At 47.5% G+C, this 21030-nt stretch overlaps 1 protein-coding gene across 2 annotated transcripts in view; it reads right to left on the reverse strand.

Annotated features, from left to right (window-relative positions):
* ICE1 (interactor of little elongation complex ELL subunit 1) overlaps positions 1–21030 on the reverse strand; it is a 292267-nt gene that overhangs the window by 47133 nt on the left and 224104 nt on the right. For both annotated transcript variants that reach the window (XM_063922809.1, XM_063922810.1), the window contains exon 16: positions 3631–3799. In XM_063922809.1, the coding sequence (XP_063778879.1) occupies positions 3631–3799 (169 nt within the window). The remainder of the gene's footprint in view (positions 1–3630; positions 3800–21030) is intronic.

Below are 21030 nucleotides of genomic sequence, written 5' to 3' on the forward strand. Positions count from 1 at the left end.
ATCATGTAACGGATGTTCCTAGAGGATTGTGTATATGTCTCAACCTCGTCGACACTGGAGTCAGACTCCGTGTCAACATCTGTGTATGCCATCTGAGGGAGCGGGCGTTTTTGAGCCCCTGATGGCCTTTGAGACGCCTGGGCAGGCGCGGGCTGAGAAGCCGGCTGTCCCATAGCTGTTACGTCATCCAGCCTTTTATGTAAGGAGTTGACACTGTCGGTTTATACCTTCCACCTATCCATCCACTCTGGTGTCGGCCCACAGGGGGCGACATCCCATTTATCGGCATCTGCTCCGCCTCCACATAAGCCTCATCAAACATGTCGACACAGCCGTACCGACACACCGCACACACACAGGGAATGCTCTGACTGAGGACAGGACCCCACACAGCCCTTTGGGGAGACAGAGAGAGAGTATGCCAGCACACACCAGAGCGCTATATAATGCAGGGATAAACACGATCACTGAATGAATGTTCCCCAATAGCTGCCTGTATAAACAATATTGCGCCTATATTTATCCCCCCCCCCCCCTCTCTTTTTAACCCTTTGAGCCTGAAAACTACAGGGGAGAGCCTGGGGAGCTGTCTTCCAGCTACACTGTGAAGAGAAAATGGTGCCAGTGTGACGAGGGAGATAGCTCCGCCCCTTTTTTTGCAGACTTTTCTCCCGCTTTTTTATGGATTCTGGCAGGGGTAATTATCACATATATAGCCTCTGGGGCTATATATTGTTATTATTTTGCCAGCCAAGGTGTTTTTATTGCTGCTCAGGGCGCCCCCCCCCAGCGCCCTGCACCCTCAGTGACCGGAGTATGAAGTGTGTATGAGGAGCAATGGCGCACAGCTGCAGTGCTGTGCGCTACCTTGGTGAAGACTGAAGTCTTCTGCCGCCGATTTTCCGGACCACCTTCATGCTTCTGGCTCTGTAAGGGGGACGGCGGCGCGGCTCCGGGAACGAACACCAAGGACGGGTCCTGCGGTCGATCCCTCTGGAGCTAATGGTGTCCAGTAGCCTAAGAAGCCCAAGCTAGCTGCAAGCAGGTAGGTTCGCTTCTTCTCCCCTTAGTCCCTCGTTGCAGTGGGCCTGTTGCCAGCAGGTCTCACTGTAAAATAAAAAACCTAACATATACTTTCTTTCTAGAAGCTCAGGAGAGCCCCTAGTGTGCATCCAGCTCGGCCGAGCACAGAAATCTAACTGAGGTCTGGAGGAGGGGCATAGAGGGAGGAGCCAGTGCACACCAGATAGTACCTAATCTTTCTTTTAGAGTGCCCAGTCTCCTGCGGAGCCCGTCTATTCCCCATGGTCCTTACGGAGTTCCCAGCATCCACTAGGACGTCAGAGAAACTATCAATAGAAATCAAATTTATTAACCCATGGAGGTCTGGATTTGTAGTCACCCTCAAAATTAAAGTGTAAAAACACACTACAGGCTGATCCAACTTTGATGTAATGTCCTTAAAACAAGTCAAAATGAGGCTCAGTAGTGTGTGTGGCCTCCACGTGCCTGTATGACCTCCCCACAACCCACACAAGTGGCTCAGGTAGTGCAGCTCATCCAGGATGGCACATCAATGCGAGCTGTGGCAAGAAGGTTTGCTGTGTCTGTCAGCGTAGTGTTCAGAGCATGGAGGCGCTACCAGGAGACAGGCCAGTACATCAGGAGATGTGGAGGAGGCCGTAGGAGGGCAACAACCCAGCAGCAGGACCGCTACCTCTGCCTTTGTGCAAGGAGGAACAGGAGGAGCACTGCCAGAGCCCTGCAAAATTACCTCCAGCAAGCCACAAATGTGCATATGTCTACTCAAACGATCAGAAACAGACTCCATGAGGGTGGTATGAGGGCCCCGACGTCCTCAGGTGGGGGTTGTGCTTACAGCCCAACACCGTGCAGGACGTTTGGCATTTGCCATAGAACACCAAGATTGGCAAATTCGCCACTGGCGCCCTGTGCTCTTCACAGATGAAAGCAGGTTCTCACTGAGCACATGTGACAGACGTGACAGAGTCTGGAGACGCCAAGGAGAATGTTCTGCTGCCTGCAACATCCTCCAGCATGACCGGTTTGGCAGTGGGTCAGTAATGGTGTGGGGCGGCATTTCTTTGGGGGGCCGCACAGCCCTCCATGTGCACGCCAGAGGTAGCGTTGGATCAGCCTGTAGTGTGTTTTTCCACTTTAATTTTGAGTGTGACTCCAAATCCAGACCTCCATGGGTTAATAAATTTGATTTCCATTGATAATTTTTGTGTGATTTTGTTGTCAGCACATTCAACTATGTAAAGAACAAAGTATTTAATAAGAATATTTCATTCATTCAGATCTAGGATGTGTTATTTTAGTGTTCCCTTTATTTTTTTGAGCAGTGTATATATAAAAAAAAAGACGCAGGATTTTTTCGCAGTTTGGCTTCACGTATGTGCATCACCATCCGTACGCATGCAGTCGTTCGATAATCGGCCACTGTGCGATTTCGCACAACAGCGATCATGTCTGAATTAGGCCCTATATCTAGACTATTCATTAGAATTAATTGTAGCTACTTTTTATGCTAATTAGTGTGTCAATTTTTGTTAAAATTTCCCTATGGTATTTTTTCATGTTGATTTTGCATTTAAATTGTCACTTAGAAATTTTCAGTTTGTATACTGTATATGGAAACTGTTGATTGCCCCTTTTAACCAGGGAGCACTCTTTTTCTAATGTATATTATCGGACATCTACAGTATATTGCTAAAGTATTATTTACAGCATGTCATTACTATCATTATACTGGAGATGTTTAGTGATAACTATACTGCAAGCCTCCTGGATGTGTTTGGCTACCAGGGATCCGGGGGTTTAGAGTGAGGACAACTCCTTATTGCGATGGCCAGAGCAGCAACGTGCAGTAACATAGGAGGGTTCTTCAATGGTGGCTGTTTGTACACACACATACATGCTAACATACATATACACATAAAAAATAAAAAAAACAATTATATATATATATATATATATATATATATATATATATATATATATATTATAGAGGATATATACACACATACATACATACATGTAGATATATAGTTGATACACACACACACACATAATATATACACTATATAACTATATCTATCTATCTATCTATCTATCTATCTATAGGAACGAGCAATGACCGGCACTCCTTACTTAGTGTAGATTATTGCCCCGGTGCCCTGCAGTGGGTTGTGGATACAAATTTACCAAGGTAATGGTGGCACTCGCGGGTCTTGCAGCATGAAACCTTAATTACAGCAGTCAGGTGACAGTTCTGAAGCCGCCTGACTGCTGTAATTAAGGTTTCATGCTGCACGACACGCGAGTGCCACCATTACCTTGATAGATAGATAGATAGATAGATAGATAGATAGATAGATAGATAGATAGATAGATAGGACAGACATTTCTATAGATATATAGTTCAAAACATTCTGAATCACACTCCATTACCACTGTAATACTATATACAGCATACTATAAAAGTTCAATCAAATCCTTCAAATCTCATTCCCCCATAGGACTTTCCAAGTATAGACCCAGAAACCAAGGGATGGTGCAGATCATGTTAGGCAGGGTTTTAAAAGTTGTCACATAATACAAGCTTACCTTCCTTAATTATACTATAACAGAGAATTCGCGCTCTTTCGATGTCTCCGAGTTGACGACACAATCCCACATAAACTCTGCAGAGAGCTTGAAGACAAGCACTATCCAATGTTCTTTTTCCAGTTTTCAATTTTTTCAAAACATCATGTAGGAAATGGTCAGCAATACCCTGAATGCACAAGCACAAAAAAAGGAAAAGTTTTGTGAATGACACATTCAAGTCTTTGCACACAATTATCAATAATATAACAAGATTCATTTTGCATGCAGAAGTACTACTAAGCAGTCTTAAATTCAGTGACAGCAAACAAAACCAAGCTGTGGGATTCATTTATCCCAAAAATACAGGGCTCTTCAATTAGTGGTTTTTCAGAGAACTGGTTACTGATCAATCATCAAAACCGCTCCATTGCACATCATTATTAAGCCTCCATCATAAAGCTGTAATCCAATCATTAACGCCTTCACCAGTACACCATATCCATATATCCGTTCCCCCTGATCACGGTCCTTCAGTGACACTGTGGAGCTTAGGCCCAATTGATAGAGTGGAATTGATCTTTGATCAGTTACTCTATAATCTAAGGTTGTTGCTCTGGAATGCTGGGTAATAATGCATAGCAGTCGGAGTCATCAATCAGACACTAGTGTTTGCAGTCAGAGCTAGTTATACTGAGCCTTCCCCGTGGGATCATCATCAAACAAGGCACTGAAGGAGGACAGATGCAGGGCATGGCTCTCCAGCATGATAGGTTCCATAACTACTTGGATTTGGCAGGTCTTATGTTTATGTACTAGAATATAAATATTAATTTATTAATTGGCTTCAGCATTTAAAGTAAATCCCCATTTAAAACAAATTTGCTGCTACTCTGACAGCTACCATGGCTTAACATATAAGTAGATGCACAGGGACCTATGATTTAGGGGACTTCGAGCAGGGGTGAGCTGGGCAGAGGGCATCTAACTCCCGAGCTGGTGCCTTGGGTGCAGGTAGAGAATGCTGCCTGGTTGCTCCGATTAAGAACTACACCCAATCAAAGCGGCCAGGCAACATTCTCTGTCTCCCAGCTGCAGCAAGACACTGAATAGCTGTCCGCTTGCTGATTGGTGGATGGCGATCCATCAATCACAGTGAGTATTCACTACCTGCCTCCAGCTAGACTGAGAATAGCGGTCAGCTTGCTGATTGGTGGATGGTTGGAGCTATCCATCAGAGTGCTGACAGCCATTCACTGTATGGAAGCATGTGGAGAGACTGTGTGGGACCGCACAAGGGGTAAATTCAGATTATTTTTAATAACAGGGCCTTCAATGCTGTTAAGATGCCACTGCATTTAATCGAAATGTCCAGGACATTCAACATTTCACCCCACCACCCATATGTGACCTTCAAATGGTTATGGATCAATGGGTCGACATGGATTAAGTCAACAGTCAATAGGTTAACCACTATCGGTCGGCACCGACATGGTTGACACAGGAAAAAGGTCAACATGGGATACGGTGACACATGAAAAGGTCAACATGACATTTTTGAACGTTTTAGTTTTTTTTTGCATAACGACTAGTACCAATTAGTGCACTGTGTGCCCTTGTATGGCTCGCTTCACTCACCATGCTGCAGGTCACTATTGCCAATCGTAGCCTGCATCGATGGTAAATTATGAAAAAGTAAAAAATATGTTTTTCTTTAAAAAAATAAAAATGTTGACTTTTATGTGTTGACCATTTTAACGTATTGACCTTTCCATGTGTCGACCATGTCAAATTCGACCTACCATCCGGATACCTTTCAAACACACCTTTCCTAACTTTACCTGGAAAGTACCATCATTCTTATACCCAGTTTCACACTGCCGAAATAACACTGGTAGCGGCTTGGTGTGAAAGGAACCCCGAAAAATTACCTACGCTGGGAATCCAACCCTGGTGACGAGCAGGGTTGGACACGGGAAGGACCCTGGTTAAGGTGCAGTGTGATGAGGTCATCTCGAATTGCTGGCAGAACAGTTAACACTGCACCTATGTGCAGTGTAAAAGGGGCAGAAGGTTTTAACAGGGTCTGTCCTGGGTTGGAACAATGTTCCAAATCTGGGGTCAGACTTGGTATTTTGGTGTGAAAGGGGTATTAAATGACAGAAATAGGTCATCTGTACCACTTAGAACTTTAGCTGTACTTTTCACTACATACTAAAAAAAGGTATATATCACATCACAGTATTCAAGCAACTACCAGTAAATTCACTAGCGATCAAAAGTCTTTGGCCAAAGCTTATAGGTTTACTTATATTATGCTCTCTTAATGGGTTTACTACGGCTGGCCGGCGGTCGGGCTCCCGGCGACCAGCATACCGGCGCCGGGAGCCCGACCGCCGGCTTACCGACAGTGTGGCGAGGGCAAATGAGCCCCTTGCGGGCTCGCTGCGCTCGCCACGCTACGGGCACGGTGGCGCGCGCCACACTATTTTATTCTCCCTCTATGGGGGTCGTGGACCCCCACGAGGGAAAATAAGTGTCGGTATGCCGGCTGTCGGGCTCCCGGCGCCGGTATACTGAGCGCCGAGAGCCCGACCGCCGGTATACAGAAGACCACCCTCTCTTAATGAATATTAACTTTTATTGCTCCCTAAAATCATTAGCATGGTTAGAAATTAGACTTTTAGACTTAAATTCAAATGTTGAATTTGTAAACCCAAGCATATTTAATTTTCAATGCAGCCCCAAGAGTTTATTGAAAGTATGTAATTTAAAGCTGGCCATTAATAAATCTGGTATGTATTTGGATTAATTTTATTCAATAATATTTTTATATCAAATATATATTTATTAAATAAATATTTTCTTACTTTTTTCATTTTTATTTCCTTTTTTACAGTGTTAAAATTAATAACAATTTTTCAAAATAAAGAAAAGACAAATTATTCACTTGAATAGCATGGCAACATTCAAACACCTTCTGAAGAAGGCTACACATCAACAAATTGCTAAAAAATTCCGCTGTCTAGTGTAATGTATACATTAGCTCAATACAAAAGTGACTACAAAACGTTCTGGACGACCCAGGGGTACATCAAAAAGGGAAGATAAATACATTATATCGTAAAGAGTAAGCAAAACTAAAGACTCCCAGCAACTGTAATCAAAGAAGACTTCCAGACAAACTCCAGTATCAGATGATACAGTTAAAAGGGGTGGTCTTCAGTATGCCGACTGACGGGATCCCGGCGCACAGTATACCGGCGCCGGGATCCCGACAGCCGGCATACCAACACTTATTCTCCCTCGTGGGGGTCCACGACCCCCCTGGAAGGAGAATAAAGCGCGCCACCGTGTCCGTAGCGTGCGCAGCGAGCCCGCAAGGGGCTCATTTGCGCTCGCCACACTGTCTGTAAGCCGGCGGTCGGGCTCCCGGCGCCGGAATGCTGGTCGCCGGGAGCCCGACCGCCGGCATACCATAGTGAACCCGTTAAAAGACGTGCGTCTAATGTAGGTCGAAATGGTTGCATAGCTTGCAGAAAACCATTGTTGAGTCCTGTAAATAAGGTAAAACACTTTTGATGGGCCAAAGAACACCGGTATTGGGCACTGAATCAGTGAAAAAACTTATGGGAATGTCTGAACGAAGCCTGGAAAGGCATAACTTACAAAACTTTAGAAAAGTTGGTGTCTCAAATGCCCAAATTAGGTGAAGCATTGAAACACGCCAAAGGAGGACACATCGATGAAAGCCAAATTTAACATGAAATTTATGTTATACATTAAAATGATAAATAATTTTGAAAATGTTTAGTTACAATATCATGTGAAACATTATTATGAATATTTTCATTATTTCACTCCATTTTGTCCTTAATTATTTTCCTTGGCAAAAGGCTTTTGCACGTGTGTGTGTGTGTGTATACACACACACACACACACAATATATTATATATATATATATATATATATATATATATATATATATATATATATATATATATATATATATATATATATAATAAGAATTTACTTACCGATAATTCTATTTCTCATAGTCCGTAGTGGATGCTGGGGACTCCGAAAGGACCATGGGGAATAGCGGCTCCGCAGGAGACTGGGCACAAAGTAAAAGCTTTAGGACTAGCTGGTGTGCACTGGCTCCTCCCCCTATGACCCTCCTCCAAGCCTCAGTTAGGATACTGTGCCCGGACGAGCGTACACAATAAGGAAGGATTTTGAATCCCGGGTAAGACTCATTACCAGCCACACCGTACAACTTGTGATCTGAACCCAGTTAACAGCATGATAACAGAAGGAGCCTCTGAAAAGATGGCTCACAACAACAATAACCCGATTTTTGTAACAATAACTATGTACAAGTAATGCAGACAATCCGCACTTGGGATGGGCGCCCAGCATCCACTACGGACTATGAGAAATAGAATTATCGGTAAGTAAATTCTTATTTTCTCTAACGTCCTAGTGGATGCTGGGGACTCCGAAAGGACCATGGGGATTATACCAAAGCTCCCAAACGGGCGGGAGAGTGCGGATGACTCTGCAGCACTGAATGAGAGAACTCCAGGTCCTCCTCAGCCAGGGTATCAAATTTGTAGAATTTAGCAAACATGTTTGCCCCTGACCAAGTAGCTGCTCGGCAAAGTTGTAAAGCCGAGACCCCTCGGGCAGCCGCCCAAGATGAGCCTACTTTCCGTGTGGAATGGGCTTTTATAGATTTTGGCTGTGGCAGGCCTGCCACAGAATGTGCAAGCTGAATTGTACTACAAATCCAACGAGCAATCGTCTGCTTAGAAGCAGGAGCACCCAGCTTGTTGGGTGCATACAGGATAAACAGCGAGTCAGATTTTCTGACTCCAGCGGTCCTGGAAACATATATTTTCAGGGCCCTGACTACGTCCAGCAACTTGGAATCCTCCAAGTCCCTAGTAGCCGCAGGCACCACGATAGGTTGGTTTAAGTGAAATGCTGAAACCACCTTAGGGAGAAATTGAGGACGAGTCCTCAATTCTGCCCTGTCCGTATGAAAAATTAGGTAAGGGCTTTTATAGGATAAAGCCGCCAATTCTGATACACGCCTGGCTGAAGCCAGGGCTAACAGCATTACCACTTTCCAAGTGAGATACTTCAAGTCCACAGTGGTGAGTGGTTCAAACCAATGTGATTTTAGGAATCCCAACACTACATTGAGATCCCAAGGTGCCACTGGAGGCACAAAAGGAGGCTGTATATGCAGTACTCCCTTGACAAACGTCTGAACTTCAGGTACAGAAGCTAGTTCTTTTTGGAAGAATATCGACAGGGCAGAAATTTGAACCTTAATGGACCCTAATTTGAGGCCCATAGACAGTCCTGTTTGCAGGAAATGCAGGAATCGACCCAGTTGAAATTCCTCCGTAGGGGCCTTCCTGGCCTCGCACCACGCAACATATTTACGCCAAATACGGTGATAATGTTGTACGGTTACATCCTTCCTGGCTTTGATCAGGGTAGGGATGACTTCATCCGGAATGCCTTTTTCCTTCAGGATCCGGCGTTCAACCGCCATGCCGTCAAACGCAGCCGCGGTAAGTCTTGGAACAGACATGGTCCCTGCTGGAGCAGGTCCTGTCTTAGAGGTAGAGGCCACGGGTCTTCCGTGAGCATCTCTTGAATTTCCGGGTACCAAGTCCTTCTTGGCCAATCCGGAGCCACGAGTATTCTGCTGAGGAAGTCTGCTTCCCAGTTGTCCACTCCCGGAATGAACACTGCTGACAGTGCTATCACATGATTTTCCGCCCAGCGAAGAATCCTTGCCACTTCCGTCATTGCCCTCCTGCTTCTTGTGCCGCCCTGTCTGTTTACGTGGGCGACTGCCGTGATGTTGTCCGACTGGATCAATACTGGCTGACCCTGAAGCAGAGGCCTTGCCTGACTTAGGGCATTGTAAATGGCCCTTAGTTCCAGGATATTTATGTGAAGTGACGTTTCCATGCTTGACCACAAGCCCTGGAAATTTTTTCCCTGTGTGACTGCTCCCCAGCCTCTCAGGCTGGCATCCGTGGTCACCAGGACCCAATCCTGAATGCCGAATCTGCGGCCCTCTAGGAGATGAGCACTCTGTAACCACCACAGGAGAGACACCCTTGTCCTTGGAGATAGGGTTATCCGCTGATGCATTGGAAGATGCGATCCGGACCATTTGTCTAGCAGATCCAACTGAAAAGTTCTTGCGTGGAATCTGCCGAATGGAATCGCTTCGTAAGAAGCCACCATCTTTCCCAGGACCCTTGTGCACTGATGCACTGACACCTGGCCTGGTCTTAGGAGTTTCCTGACTAGGTCGGATAACTCCCTGGCTTTCTCTTCCGGGAGAAACACCTTTTTCTGTACTGTGTCCAGAATCATCCCTAGGAACAGCAGACGTGTCGTCGGAATCAGCTGCGATTTTGGAATATTTAGAATCCATCCGTGCTGTCGTAGTACTATTTGCGATAGTGCTACTCCGACCTCTAACTGTTCTCTGGACCGTGCCCTTATCAGGAGATCGTCCAAGTAAGGGATAATTAAGACGCCTTTTCTTCGAAGAAGAATCATCATTTCGGCCATTACCTTGGTAAAGACCCGGGGTGCCGTGGACAATCCAAACGGCAGCGTCTGAAACTGATAGTGACAGTTCTGTACCACAAACCTGAGGTACCCTTGGTGAGAAGGGCAAATTGGGACATGGAGGTAAGCATCCTTGATGTCCAGAGACACCATGTAGTCCCCTTCTTCCAGGTTCGCTATCACAGCTCTGAGTGACTCCATCTTGAACTTGAACCTTTTTATGTAAGTGTTCAAGGTTTTCAGATTTAAAATGGGTCTCACCGAGCCGTCCGGCTTCGGTACCACAAACAGCGTGGAGTAATACCCCTTTCCCTGTTGTAGGAGGGGTACCTTGATTATCACTTGCTGGGAATACAGCTTGTGAATGGCTTCCAATACCGCCTCCCTGTCGGGGGTAGACGTTGGTAAAGCAGACTTCAAGAACCGGCGAGGGGGAGACGTCTCGAATTCCAATTTGTACTCCTGAGATACTACCTGCAGGATCCAGGGGTCCACTTGCGAGTGAGCCCACTGCGCGCTGAAATTCTTGAGACGGGCCCCCACCGTGCCTGAGTCCGCTTGTAAGGCCCCAGCGTCATGCTGAGGACTTGGCAGAAGCGGGGGAGGGCTTCTGGTCGTGGGAAGAAGCTGTCTGTTGTAGTCTTTTTCCCCTTCCTCTGCCCCGGGGCAGATATGAGTGGCCTTTTGCCCGCTTGCCCTTATGGGGACGAAAGGACTGAGCCTGAAAAGGCGGTATCTTTTTCTGCTGCGAGGTGACTTGGGGTAAAAAGGTGGATTTCCCAGCCGTTGCCGTGGCCACCAGGTCCGATAGACCGCCCCCAAATAACTCCTCCCCTTTATACGGCAATACTTCCATATGCCGTTTGGAATCCGCATCCCCTGACCACTGTCGCGTCCATAATCCTCTTCTGGCAGAAATGGACATCGCACTTACTCTTGATGCCAGAGTGCAAATGTCTCTCTGTGCATCTCGCATATATAGGAATGCATCCTTTAAATGCTCTATAGTCAATAATATATTGTCCCTGTCCAGGGTATCAATATTTTCAGTCAGGGAATCCGACCAAGCCACCCCAGCACTGCACATCCAGGCTGAGGCGATTGCTGGTCGCAGTATAACACCAGTATGTGTGTATATACTTTTAAGGATATTTTCCAGCCTCCTATCTGCTGGCTCCTTAAGGGCGGCCGTTTCTGGAGACGGTAACGCCACTTGTTTTGATAAGCGTGTGAGCGCCTTATCCACCCTAGGGGGTGTTTCCCAACGAGCCCTAACCTCTGGTGGGAAGGGATATAGTGCCAATAATTTTTTTAGAAATTAGCAGTTTTCTGTCGGGGGTAACCCACGCTTCATCACACACTTCATTCAATTCATCTGATTCAGGAAAAACTACGGGTAGTTTTTTCACACCCCACATAATACCCCTTTTTGTGGTACTTGCAGTATCAGAGATGTGCAAAACCTCCTTCATTGCCGTGATCATGTAACGTGTGGCCCTACTGGAAAATACGTTTGTTTCTTCACCGTCGACACTGGAGTCAGTGTTTGTGTCTGGGTCCGTGTCGACCCACTGAGGTAATGGGCGTTTAATAGCCCCTGGCGGTGTTTGAGACGCCTGGACAGGCACTAACTGAGCTGCCGGCTGTCTCATGTCGTCAACAGTTTTCTGTAACGTGCCGACACTGTCACGTAATTCCTTAATTACGGCCATCCATTCAGGTGTCGACTCCCCAGGGGGTGACATCACCATTATAGGCAATTGCTCCGCCTCCACATCATTTTCCTCCTCATACATGTCGACACACACGTACCGACACCCAGCACACACACAGGGAATGCTCTGATAGAGGACAGGACCCACTTAGCCCTTTGGGGAGACAGAGGGAGAGTTTGCCAGCACACACCAGAGCGCTATATATGTATAGGGACAACCTTACAATAAGTGTCTATCCCTTATAGCTGCTTATATCTGTTATTTTGCCAAATAAGTGCCCCCCTCTCTTTTTTACCCTGTTTCTGTAGTTGCAGGATGCAGGGGAGATTCTGGGAGCCTTCCTACCAGCGGAGCTGTGTGGGAAAAATGGCGCTGTGTGCTGAGGAGATAGGCCCCGCCCCCTTCACGGCGGGCTCTTCTCCCGCTTTTTTCTGGAAAACTGGCAGGGGTTAAATACATCCATATAGCCAGGGCCGGTTCAAGGGCGCAGAGCGCCCCGGGCAGGAAAGGGGCGTGGCCTAATACAGGGGGCGTGGTGAGTCACGCCCCCTGTACATTGAAAGCGCCGCTTGAATGCTGAGCGGTGCGCGATGACGTCATCGCGCACCGCACAGCAAAAGGTCCTCTCCACGAAGAGAAACTAGACGCTATGCGTCTAGTTCCCTTCGTGGAGAGGACCTTTGCTGTGCGCGATGACGTCATCGCGCACCGCTCAGCAGTTACTCTCCACGAAGGGAAACTAGACGCATAGCGTCTAGTTCCCTTCACAGGAGGCGCCGAGGACGGGGACGGCAGCGGGGGCGGACGGGGGACACAGCGGGCAGCAGTGGCGGATCTTGCCACGGTGCGGCGCCCTCCGGATGGCGCCAGCGCCCTCCGGAAGGCGGCGCCCCGGGCAAAAGTCCTGCTTGCCCGTGGCAAGAACCGCCACTGCATATAGCCCAGGAGCTATATGTGATGTATTTTTCGCCAACTAAGGTAAATTCATTGCTTCCCAGGACGCCCCCCCCCAGCGTCCTGCACCCTCAGTGACCGGAGTGTGAAGTGTGCTGAGAGCAATAGCGCACAGCTGCAGTGCTGTGCGCTACCTTATGAAGACAGGAATGTCTTCCGCCGCCGATTTATGGACCTCTTCTTGCTTCAGCATCTGTAAGGGGGCCGGCGGCGCGGCTCCGGGACCCATCCATGGCTGGGCCTGTGATCGTCCCTCTGGAGCTAATGTCCAGTAGCCTAAGAAACCCAATCCACTCTGCACGCAGGTGAGTTCGTTTCTCTCCCCTAAGTCCCTCGATGCAGTGAGCCTGTTGCCAGCAGGTCTCACTGAAAATAAAAAACCTATTTAAACTTTTACTCTAAGCAGCTCAGGAGAGCCACCTAGATTGCACCCTTCTCGTTCGGGCACAAAATCTAACTGAGGCTTGGAGGAGGGTCATAGGGGGAGGAGCCAGTGCACACCAGCAATTCCTAAAGCTTTTACTTTGTGCCCAGTCTCCTGCGGAGCCGCTATTCCCCATGGTCCTTTCGGAGTCCCCAGCATCCACTAGGACGTTAGAGAAATATATATATATAGAAATTGGGGTATGCAGGCACTCACCAGTAAATTCCACCAGGTATTTATTAATAACTCACAGAGACATAAAGACGGTGTGTCGACGTTTCGGTCATCACATGACCTTCTTCAGGACATCATACAGGGACGTCAGGAAGACAACTGTCCAGTGCATCACCATTCACCATATGTCACACAGGCTTCTCTTAAATAGCAGAGACAGGCCCAAGCCACCCCCAACCAAGTAATTGCCACAGGAAGTGCCGCAAAGGGCACCAATCTCTGGGTTTGTTGAGATTAAATTCGGTATTAGGAACAGATTCCTTGCTGACAAGGAATCTGTTCCTAATACCGAATTTAATCTCAACAAACCCAGTTCTTTTGACCCCAAAACCTCTAATGCTAGTATTAAATCTTTTTTAAGATTGATTGAACATGACATGTCTACCATAAATAGTGAGCCTAGCTATGACAATCTAACGGCTCCACAACGGAAGGCTTTGCGTGATCTAATGCATAATGATAGTTTGGTGATTAGAAAGGAGGACAAGGGCGGGGCCATTGTCGTCCAGGACTGGCACGCTTATGATCGTGAAATCCGCCGTCAATTAGCCGATACTAATACCTATCATAAATTGCATGCTAGCCCTGTTGTCAGGGTTCAAAAAATAAGAATTTACTTACCGATAATTCTATTTCTCGTAGTCCGTAGTGGATGCTGGGGACTCCGTCAGGACCATGGGGAATAGCGGCTCAGCAGGAGACAGGGCACAAAAATAAAGCTTTAGGATTAGGTGGTGTGTACTGGCTCCTCCCCCTATGACCCTCCTCCAAGCCTCAGTTAGGATACTGTGCCCGGACGAGCGTACACAATAAGGAAGGATATTGAATCCCGGGTAAGACTCATACCAGCCACACCAATCACACCGTATAACTTGTGATCTGAACCCAGTTAACAGTATGACAAACGTAGGAGCCTCTGAACAGACGGCTCACAACAATAACAACCCGAATTTGTTTGTAACAATAACTATGTACAAGTATTGCAGACAATCCGCACTTGGGATGGGCGCCCAGCATCCACTACGGACTACGAGAAATAGAATTATCGGTAAGTAAATTCTTATTTTCTCTAACGTCCTAAGTGGATGCTGGGGACTCCGTCAGGACCATGGGGATTATACCAAAGCTCCCAAACGGGCGGGAGAGTGCGGATGACTCTGCAGCACCGAATGAGAGAACTCAAGGTCCTCCTCAGCCAGGGTATCAAATTTGTAGAATTTTGCAAATGTGTTTGCCACTGACCAAGTAGCAGCTCGGCAGAGTTGTAATGCCGAGACCCCCCGGGCAGCCGCCCAGGATGAGCCCACTTTCCTTGTGGAATGGGCCTTGACAGATTTAGGTTGTGGCAAGCCTGCCACAGAATGTGCAAGTTGAATTGTGCTACAAATCCAACGAGCAATCATCTGCTTAGAAGCAGGAGCACCCATCTTGTTGGGTGCATACAATATAAACAGTGAGTCAGACTTTCTGACTCCCGCCGTTCTTGAAATATATATTTTCAATGCCCGGACCACGTCCAACAACTTGGAATCCTCCAAATCGTTAGTAGCCGCAGGCACCACAATAGGCTGGTTCAGGTGAAACGCTGACACCACCTTAGGCAGAAAATGAGGACGTGTCCGCAGTTCTGCCCTGTCCGTATGGAAAATCAGATATGGGCTCTTATATGATAAAGCCGCCAATTCTGATACTCTCCTGGCTGAAGCCAGGGCCAGTAGCATGGTTACTTTCCATGTAAGATACTTCAACTCCACCGATTTGAGCGGCTCAAACCAATGGGATTTGAGAAAATCCAAGACTACATTAAGATCCCACGGTGCCACTGGGGGCACAACCGGGGGCTGTATATGTAGTACTCCTTTTACAAAAATCTGGACTTCAGGAACTGAAGCCAATTCTTTCTGGAAGAAAATCGACAGGGCCGAAATTTGAACCTTAATGGACCCCAATTTGAGGCCCATAGACAATCCTGTTTGCAGGAAATGTAGGAATCGACCCAGTTGAAATTCCTCCGTGGGGGCCTTCCTGGCCTCACACCACGCAACATATTTTCTCCAAATGCGGTGATAATGTTGTGCAGTCACCTCCTTCCTGGCTTTTACCAGTGTAGGAATGACCTCTTCCGGAATGCCTTTTTCCCTTAGAATTCGGCGTTCAACCGCCATGCCGTCAAACGCAGCCGCGGTAAGTCTTGGAATAGACACGGTCCCTGCTGAAGCAGGTCCGGTCTTAGAGGTAGAGGCCACGGATCCTCCGTGAGCATCTCTTGAAGTTCCGGGTACCAAGTTCTTCTTGGCCAATCCGGAGCCACTAGTATCGTTCTTACTCCCTTTTGCCGTATAATTCTCAGTACCTTTGGTATGAGAGGCAGAGGAGGGAACACATACACTGACTGGAACACCCACGGTGTTACCAGAGCGTCCACAGCTATTGCCTGAGGGTCTCTTGACCTGGCGCAATACCTGTCCAGTTTTTTGTTGAGGCGGGACGCCATCATATCCACCATTGGTTTTTCCCAACGGTTCACAATCATGTGGAAGACTTCTGGATGAAGTCCCCACTCTCCCGGGTGTAGATCGTGTCTGCTGAGGAAGTCTGCTTCCCAGTTGTCCACTCCCGGAATGAATACTGCCGACAGTGCTATCACATGATCTTCCGCCCAGCGAAGAATCCTTGCAGCTTCTGCCATTGCTGTCCTGCTTCTTGTGCCGCCCTGTCTGTTTACGTGGGCGACTGCCGTGATGTTGTCCGACTGGATCAACACCGGCTGACCCTGAAGCAGGGGTTTTGCCAGGCTTAGAGCATTGTAAATCGCTCTTAGCTCCAGTATATTTATGTGAAGAGACATCTCCAGGCTTGACCATACTCCCTGGAAGTTTCTTCCCTGTGTGACCGCTCCCCAGCCTCTCAGACTGGCATCCGTGGTCACCAGGACCCAGTCCTGTATGCCGAATCTGCGGCCCTCTAACAGATGAGCACTCTGCAACCACCACAGAAGAGACACCCTTGTCCGTGGCGATAAGGTTATCCGCTGATGCATCTGCAGATGCGATCCGGACCATTTGTCCAGCAGATCCCACTGAAAAGTTCGTGCATGGAATCTGCCGAATGGAATCGCTTCGTAAGAAGCCACCATCTTTCCCAGGACTCTTGTGCATTGATGCACAGACACTTTCCCTGGTTTTAGGAGGTTCCTGACAAGTTCGGATAACTCCCTGGCTTTCTCCTCCGGAAGAAACACCTTTTTCTGAACCGTGTCCAGAATCATTCCCAGGAACAGCAGACGTGTCGTCGGGGTCAACTGAGATTTTGGAAAATTCAGAATCCACCCGTGTTGTTGCAGCACTAGTTGGGTTAGTGCTACTCCATCCTCCAGCTGTTCTCTGGACCTTGCCCTTATCAGGAGATCGTCCAAGTAAGGGATAATTAATACGCCTCTTCTTCGCAGAAGAATCATTTCGGCCATTACCTTGGTAAAGACCCGAGGTGCCGTGGACAATCCAAACGGCAGCGTCTGAAACTGATAATGACAGTTTTGCACCACGAACCTGAGGTACCCTTGATGTGAAGGGCAAATTGGGACATGTAGGTAAGCATCCTTTATGTCCAGGGACACCATAAAGTCCCCTTCTTCCAGATTCGCTATCACTGCTCTGAGTGACTCCATCTTGAACTTGAATTTTTGTATGTACAGGTTCAAAGATTTCAGATTTAGAATAGGTCTTACCGAGCCGTCCGGCTTCGGTACCACAAATAGCGTGGAGTAATACCCCTTTCCCTGTTGTAGGAGGGGTACCTTGACTATCACCTGCTGAGAAAACAGCTTGTGAATGGCTTCCAATACCGTCGCCCTGTCTGAGGGAGACGTTGGCAAAGCAGACTTTAGGAACCGGCGAGGGGGAGACTTCTCGAATTCCAACCTGTAACCCTGAGATACTACCTGCAGAATCCAGGGGTCCACCTGTGAGCAAGCCCACTGTGCGCTGAAATTCTTGAGTCGACCCCCCACCGCTCCTGAGTCCGCTTGTAAGGCCCCAGCGTCATGCTGAGGGCTTTGCAGAACCCTGGGAGGGCTTCTGTTCCTGGGCAGGGGCTGCTTGCTGCCCTCTCTTACCCCTTCCTCTGCCCCGAGGCAGATATGACTGTCCTTTTGTCCGCTTGTTCTTATAGGACCGAAAGGACTGCGGCTGAAAAGACGGTGTCTTTTTCTGTTGGGAGGGGGTCTGAGGTAAAAAGGTGGATTTTCCGGCAGTTGCCGTGGCCACCAGATCCGATAGACCGACGCCAAATAATTCCTCCCCTTTATACGGCAATACTTCCATATGTCGTTTGGAATCCGCATCACCTGACCACTGTCGCGTCCATAAACTCCTTCTGGCAGATATGGACATCGCATTTACTCTCGATGCCAGAGTGCAAATATCTCTCTGAGCATCTCGCATATAAAGGAAAGCATCCTTTAATTGCTCTATAGTCAATAAAATACTGTCCCTATCCAGGGTATCAATATTTTCAGTCAGGGAATCCAACCAGACGACCCCAGCACTGCACATCCAGGCTGAGGCGATGGCTGGTCGCAGTATAACACCAGTATGTGTGTATATACTTTTTAGGGTAGTTTCCATTCTCCTATCAGCTGGATCCCTGAGGGCGGCCGTATCAGGAGACGGTAACGCCACTTGTTTTGATAAGCGTGTGAGCGCCTTATCCACCCTAGGGGGTGTTTCCCAGCGCGCCCTAACCTCTGGCGGGAAAGGGTATAATGCTAATAACTTTTTTGAAATTAGCATTTTTCTATCTGGGTTAACCCACGCTTCATCACATACATCATTTAATTCCTCTGATTCAGGAAAAACTACAGGTAGTTTTTTCACCCCCCACATAATACCCCTTTTTGTGGTACTTGCAGTATCAGAGATATGCAAAGCCTCCTTCATTGCCGTGATCATATAACGTGTGGCCCTACTTGAAAATACGTTTGTTCATCACCGTCGACACTAGATTCAGTGTCTGTGTCTGGGTCTGTGTCGACCGACTGAGGTAAAGGGCGCTTTACAGCCCCTGACGGTGTCTGAGACGCCTGGGCAGGTACTAACTGGTTTGCCGGCCGTCTCATGTCGTCAACTGATTTTTGTAATGTGCTGACATTATCACGTAATTCCATAAACAAAGCCATCCATTCCGGTGTCGACTCCCTGGGGGGTGACATCACCATTATCGGCAATTGCTCTGCCTCCACACCAACATCGTCCTCATACATGTCGACACACACGTACCGACACACAGCAGACACACAGGGAATGCTCTTATCGAAGACAGGACCCCACTAGCCCTTTGGGGAGACAGAGGGAGAGTTTGCCAGCACACACCCAAGCGCTATAATATATATGGGAACAACTTTATATAAGTGTTGTTCTTTATAGCAGCTTAAATATATCAAAATATCGCCAAAAAAATGCCCCCCCTCTCTGTTTTACCCTGTTTCTGTAGTGCAGTGCAGGGGAGAGTCCTGGGAGCCTTCCTCACAGCGGAGCTGAGCAGGAAAATGGCGCTGTATGCTGAGGAGAATAAGCTCCGCCCCCTATTTCGGCGGGCTTTTCTCCCGTAGTTTTAGATAACTGGCATGGGTTAAATACATACATATAGCCTCAATGGCTATATGTGATGTATTCTTTTGCCATAAAGGTATTAAATATTGCTGCCCAGGGCGCCCCCAGCAGCGCCCTGCACCCTCCGTGACCGCTTGGTGTGAAGTGTGTGACAACAATGGCGCACAGCTGCAGTGCTGTGCGCTACCTTCATGAAGACTGAAGAGCCTTCTGCCGCCTGTTTCCGGACCTTCAATCTTCAGCATCTGTAAGGGGGGTCGGCGGCGCGGCTCCGGGACGAACCCCAGGGTGAGACCTGTGTTCCGACTCCCTCTGGAGCTAATGGTGTCCAGTAGCCTAAGAATCCAATCCATCCTGCACGCAGGTGAGTTGAAATTCTCTCCCCTAAGTCCCTCGATGCAGTGAGCCTGTTGCCAGCAGGACTCACTGAAAATAAAAAACCTAAAAACTTTTTCTAAGCAGCTCTTTAGGAGAGCCACCTAGATTGCACCCTGCTCGGACGGGCACAAAAACCTAACTGAGGCTTGGAGGAGGGTCATAGGGGGAGGAGCCAGTACACACCACCTAATCCTAAAGCTTTATTTTTGTGCCCTGTCTCCTGCGCAGCCGCTATTCCCCATGGTCCTGACGGAGTCCCCAGCATCCACTTAGGACGTTAGAGAAATTGGTGGATTCTGTTATAGATTTGGGTGCACAGCACGGTTGGTTAGATGACAGCATTAGTGCTTATTTGAAAGTTGAACACCCCGTGTGCCCCATATTATACACACTCCCCAAGATCCACAAGACACTGGTTGACCCACCTGGCCGCCCCATTATTTTGGCCAGGGGTTCGACTCTTCAGCCAGTAGCAGTGTTCTTGGACAAGCTCTTACAGCCATACGTCCAGCGGATGCATAGCTACATACGTGATACTCCAGATTTCCTGGACAAGATTAAATCTTTGGGTGTTTTGCCCGCTAATGTATGGCTAGCATCTATGGACGTACAGTCATTATATACGGTTATACCGCACAATGAGGGTCTGGAAGCTATGAAGCTAGCATTGATTTCAAGTCCACATACTGGTCCTCCCACTGAGTTTCTTGTAGATTTGGCTAGGCTGGTCTTGACCAACAATTATTTTCTTTATGGTAAAGATTATTTTATGCAAGTAGCGGGGACAGCCATGGGGTCTAACCTGGCGCCTGCCTATGCAAATCTTTACATGCAACAGTATGAGAATACATTCATATTACCAAAGTATGGGGATAAAATACTATATTTCGGGAGATATATTGACTATTTATTTTTTGTTTGGGGTGACACTGAGACCGAGTTCAAGGCAATGGTTGAGTATCTGAATGCACTACCTAGTCCGATATGGTTTACATATCAGATTAGTCAATCTTCACTCAATTTTCTAGATGTAACCATTTCGTTTGAAAATAACCGGTTGATATCTACTCTCTATCGAAAAGAGACAGATCGGAATACATTGTTACACGCTCGCAGGAACCACCCAAATAGACTTAAGGACAGCTTGCCGATTTCGCAGTTTATACGGATATTACGCTACAATACATCTCCCATCAATACGGATGCACAGATTCAAGCTGAGGCTATTCACGAAAGACTATCTGCAGATGCCTCACCAGGGCTAGAAACAAATATGCACAACAGGTTGATAACTCACGAACAAACAAGAATGCAGGTAGAATGATCTTTACTTCTACATATGACACTAAATCTATCTATTCGGAGAAGACCATTAGGCGGCATTGGCCGATCATCTCTACGGATCCTGCTTTCAAGGCTCTAAGTACACAACCACCTATGTGTGCTTACCGACGGGGGCCAAACTTGAACCAATTATTGATGAGACCTACTGTGCAAC

Source organism: Pseudophryne corroboree, chromosome 5 (genome assembly GCF_028390025.1).
Source record: "Pseudophryne corroboree isolate aPseCor3 chromosome 5, aPseCor3.hap2, whole genome shotgun sequence".
NCBI lineage: Eukaryota > Metazoa > Chordata > Amphibia > Anura > Myobatrachidae > Pseudophryne > Pseudophryne corroboree.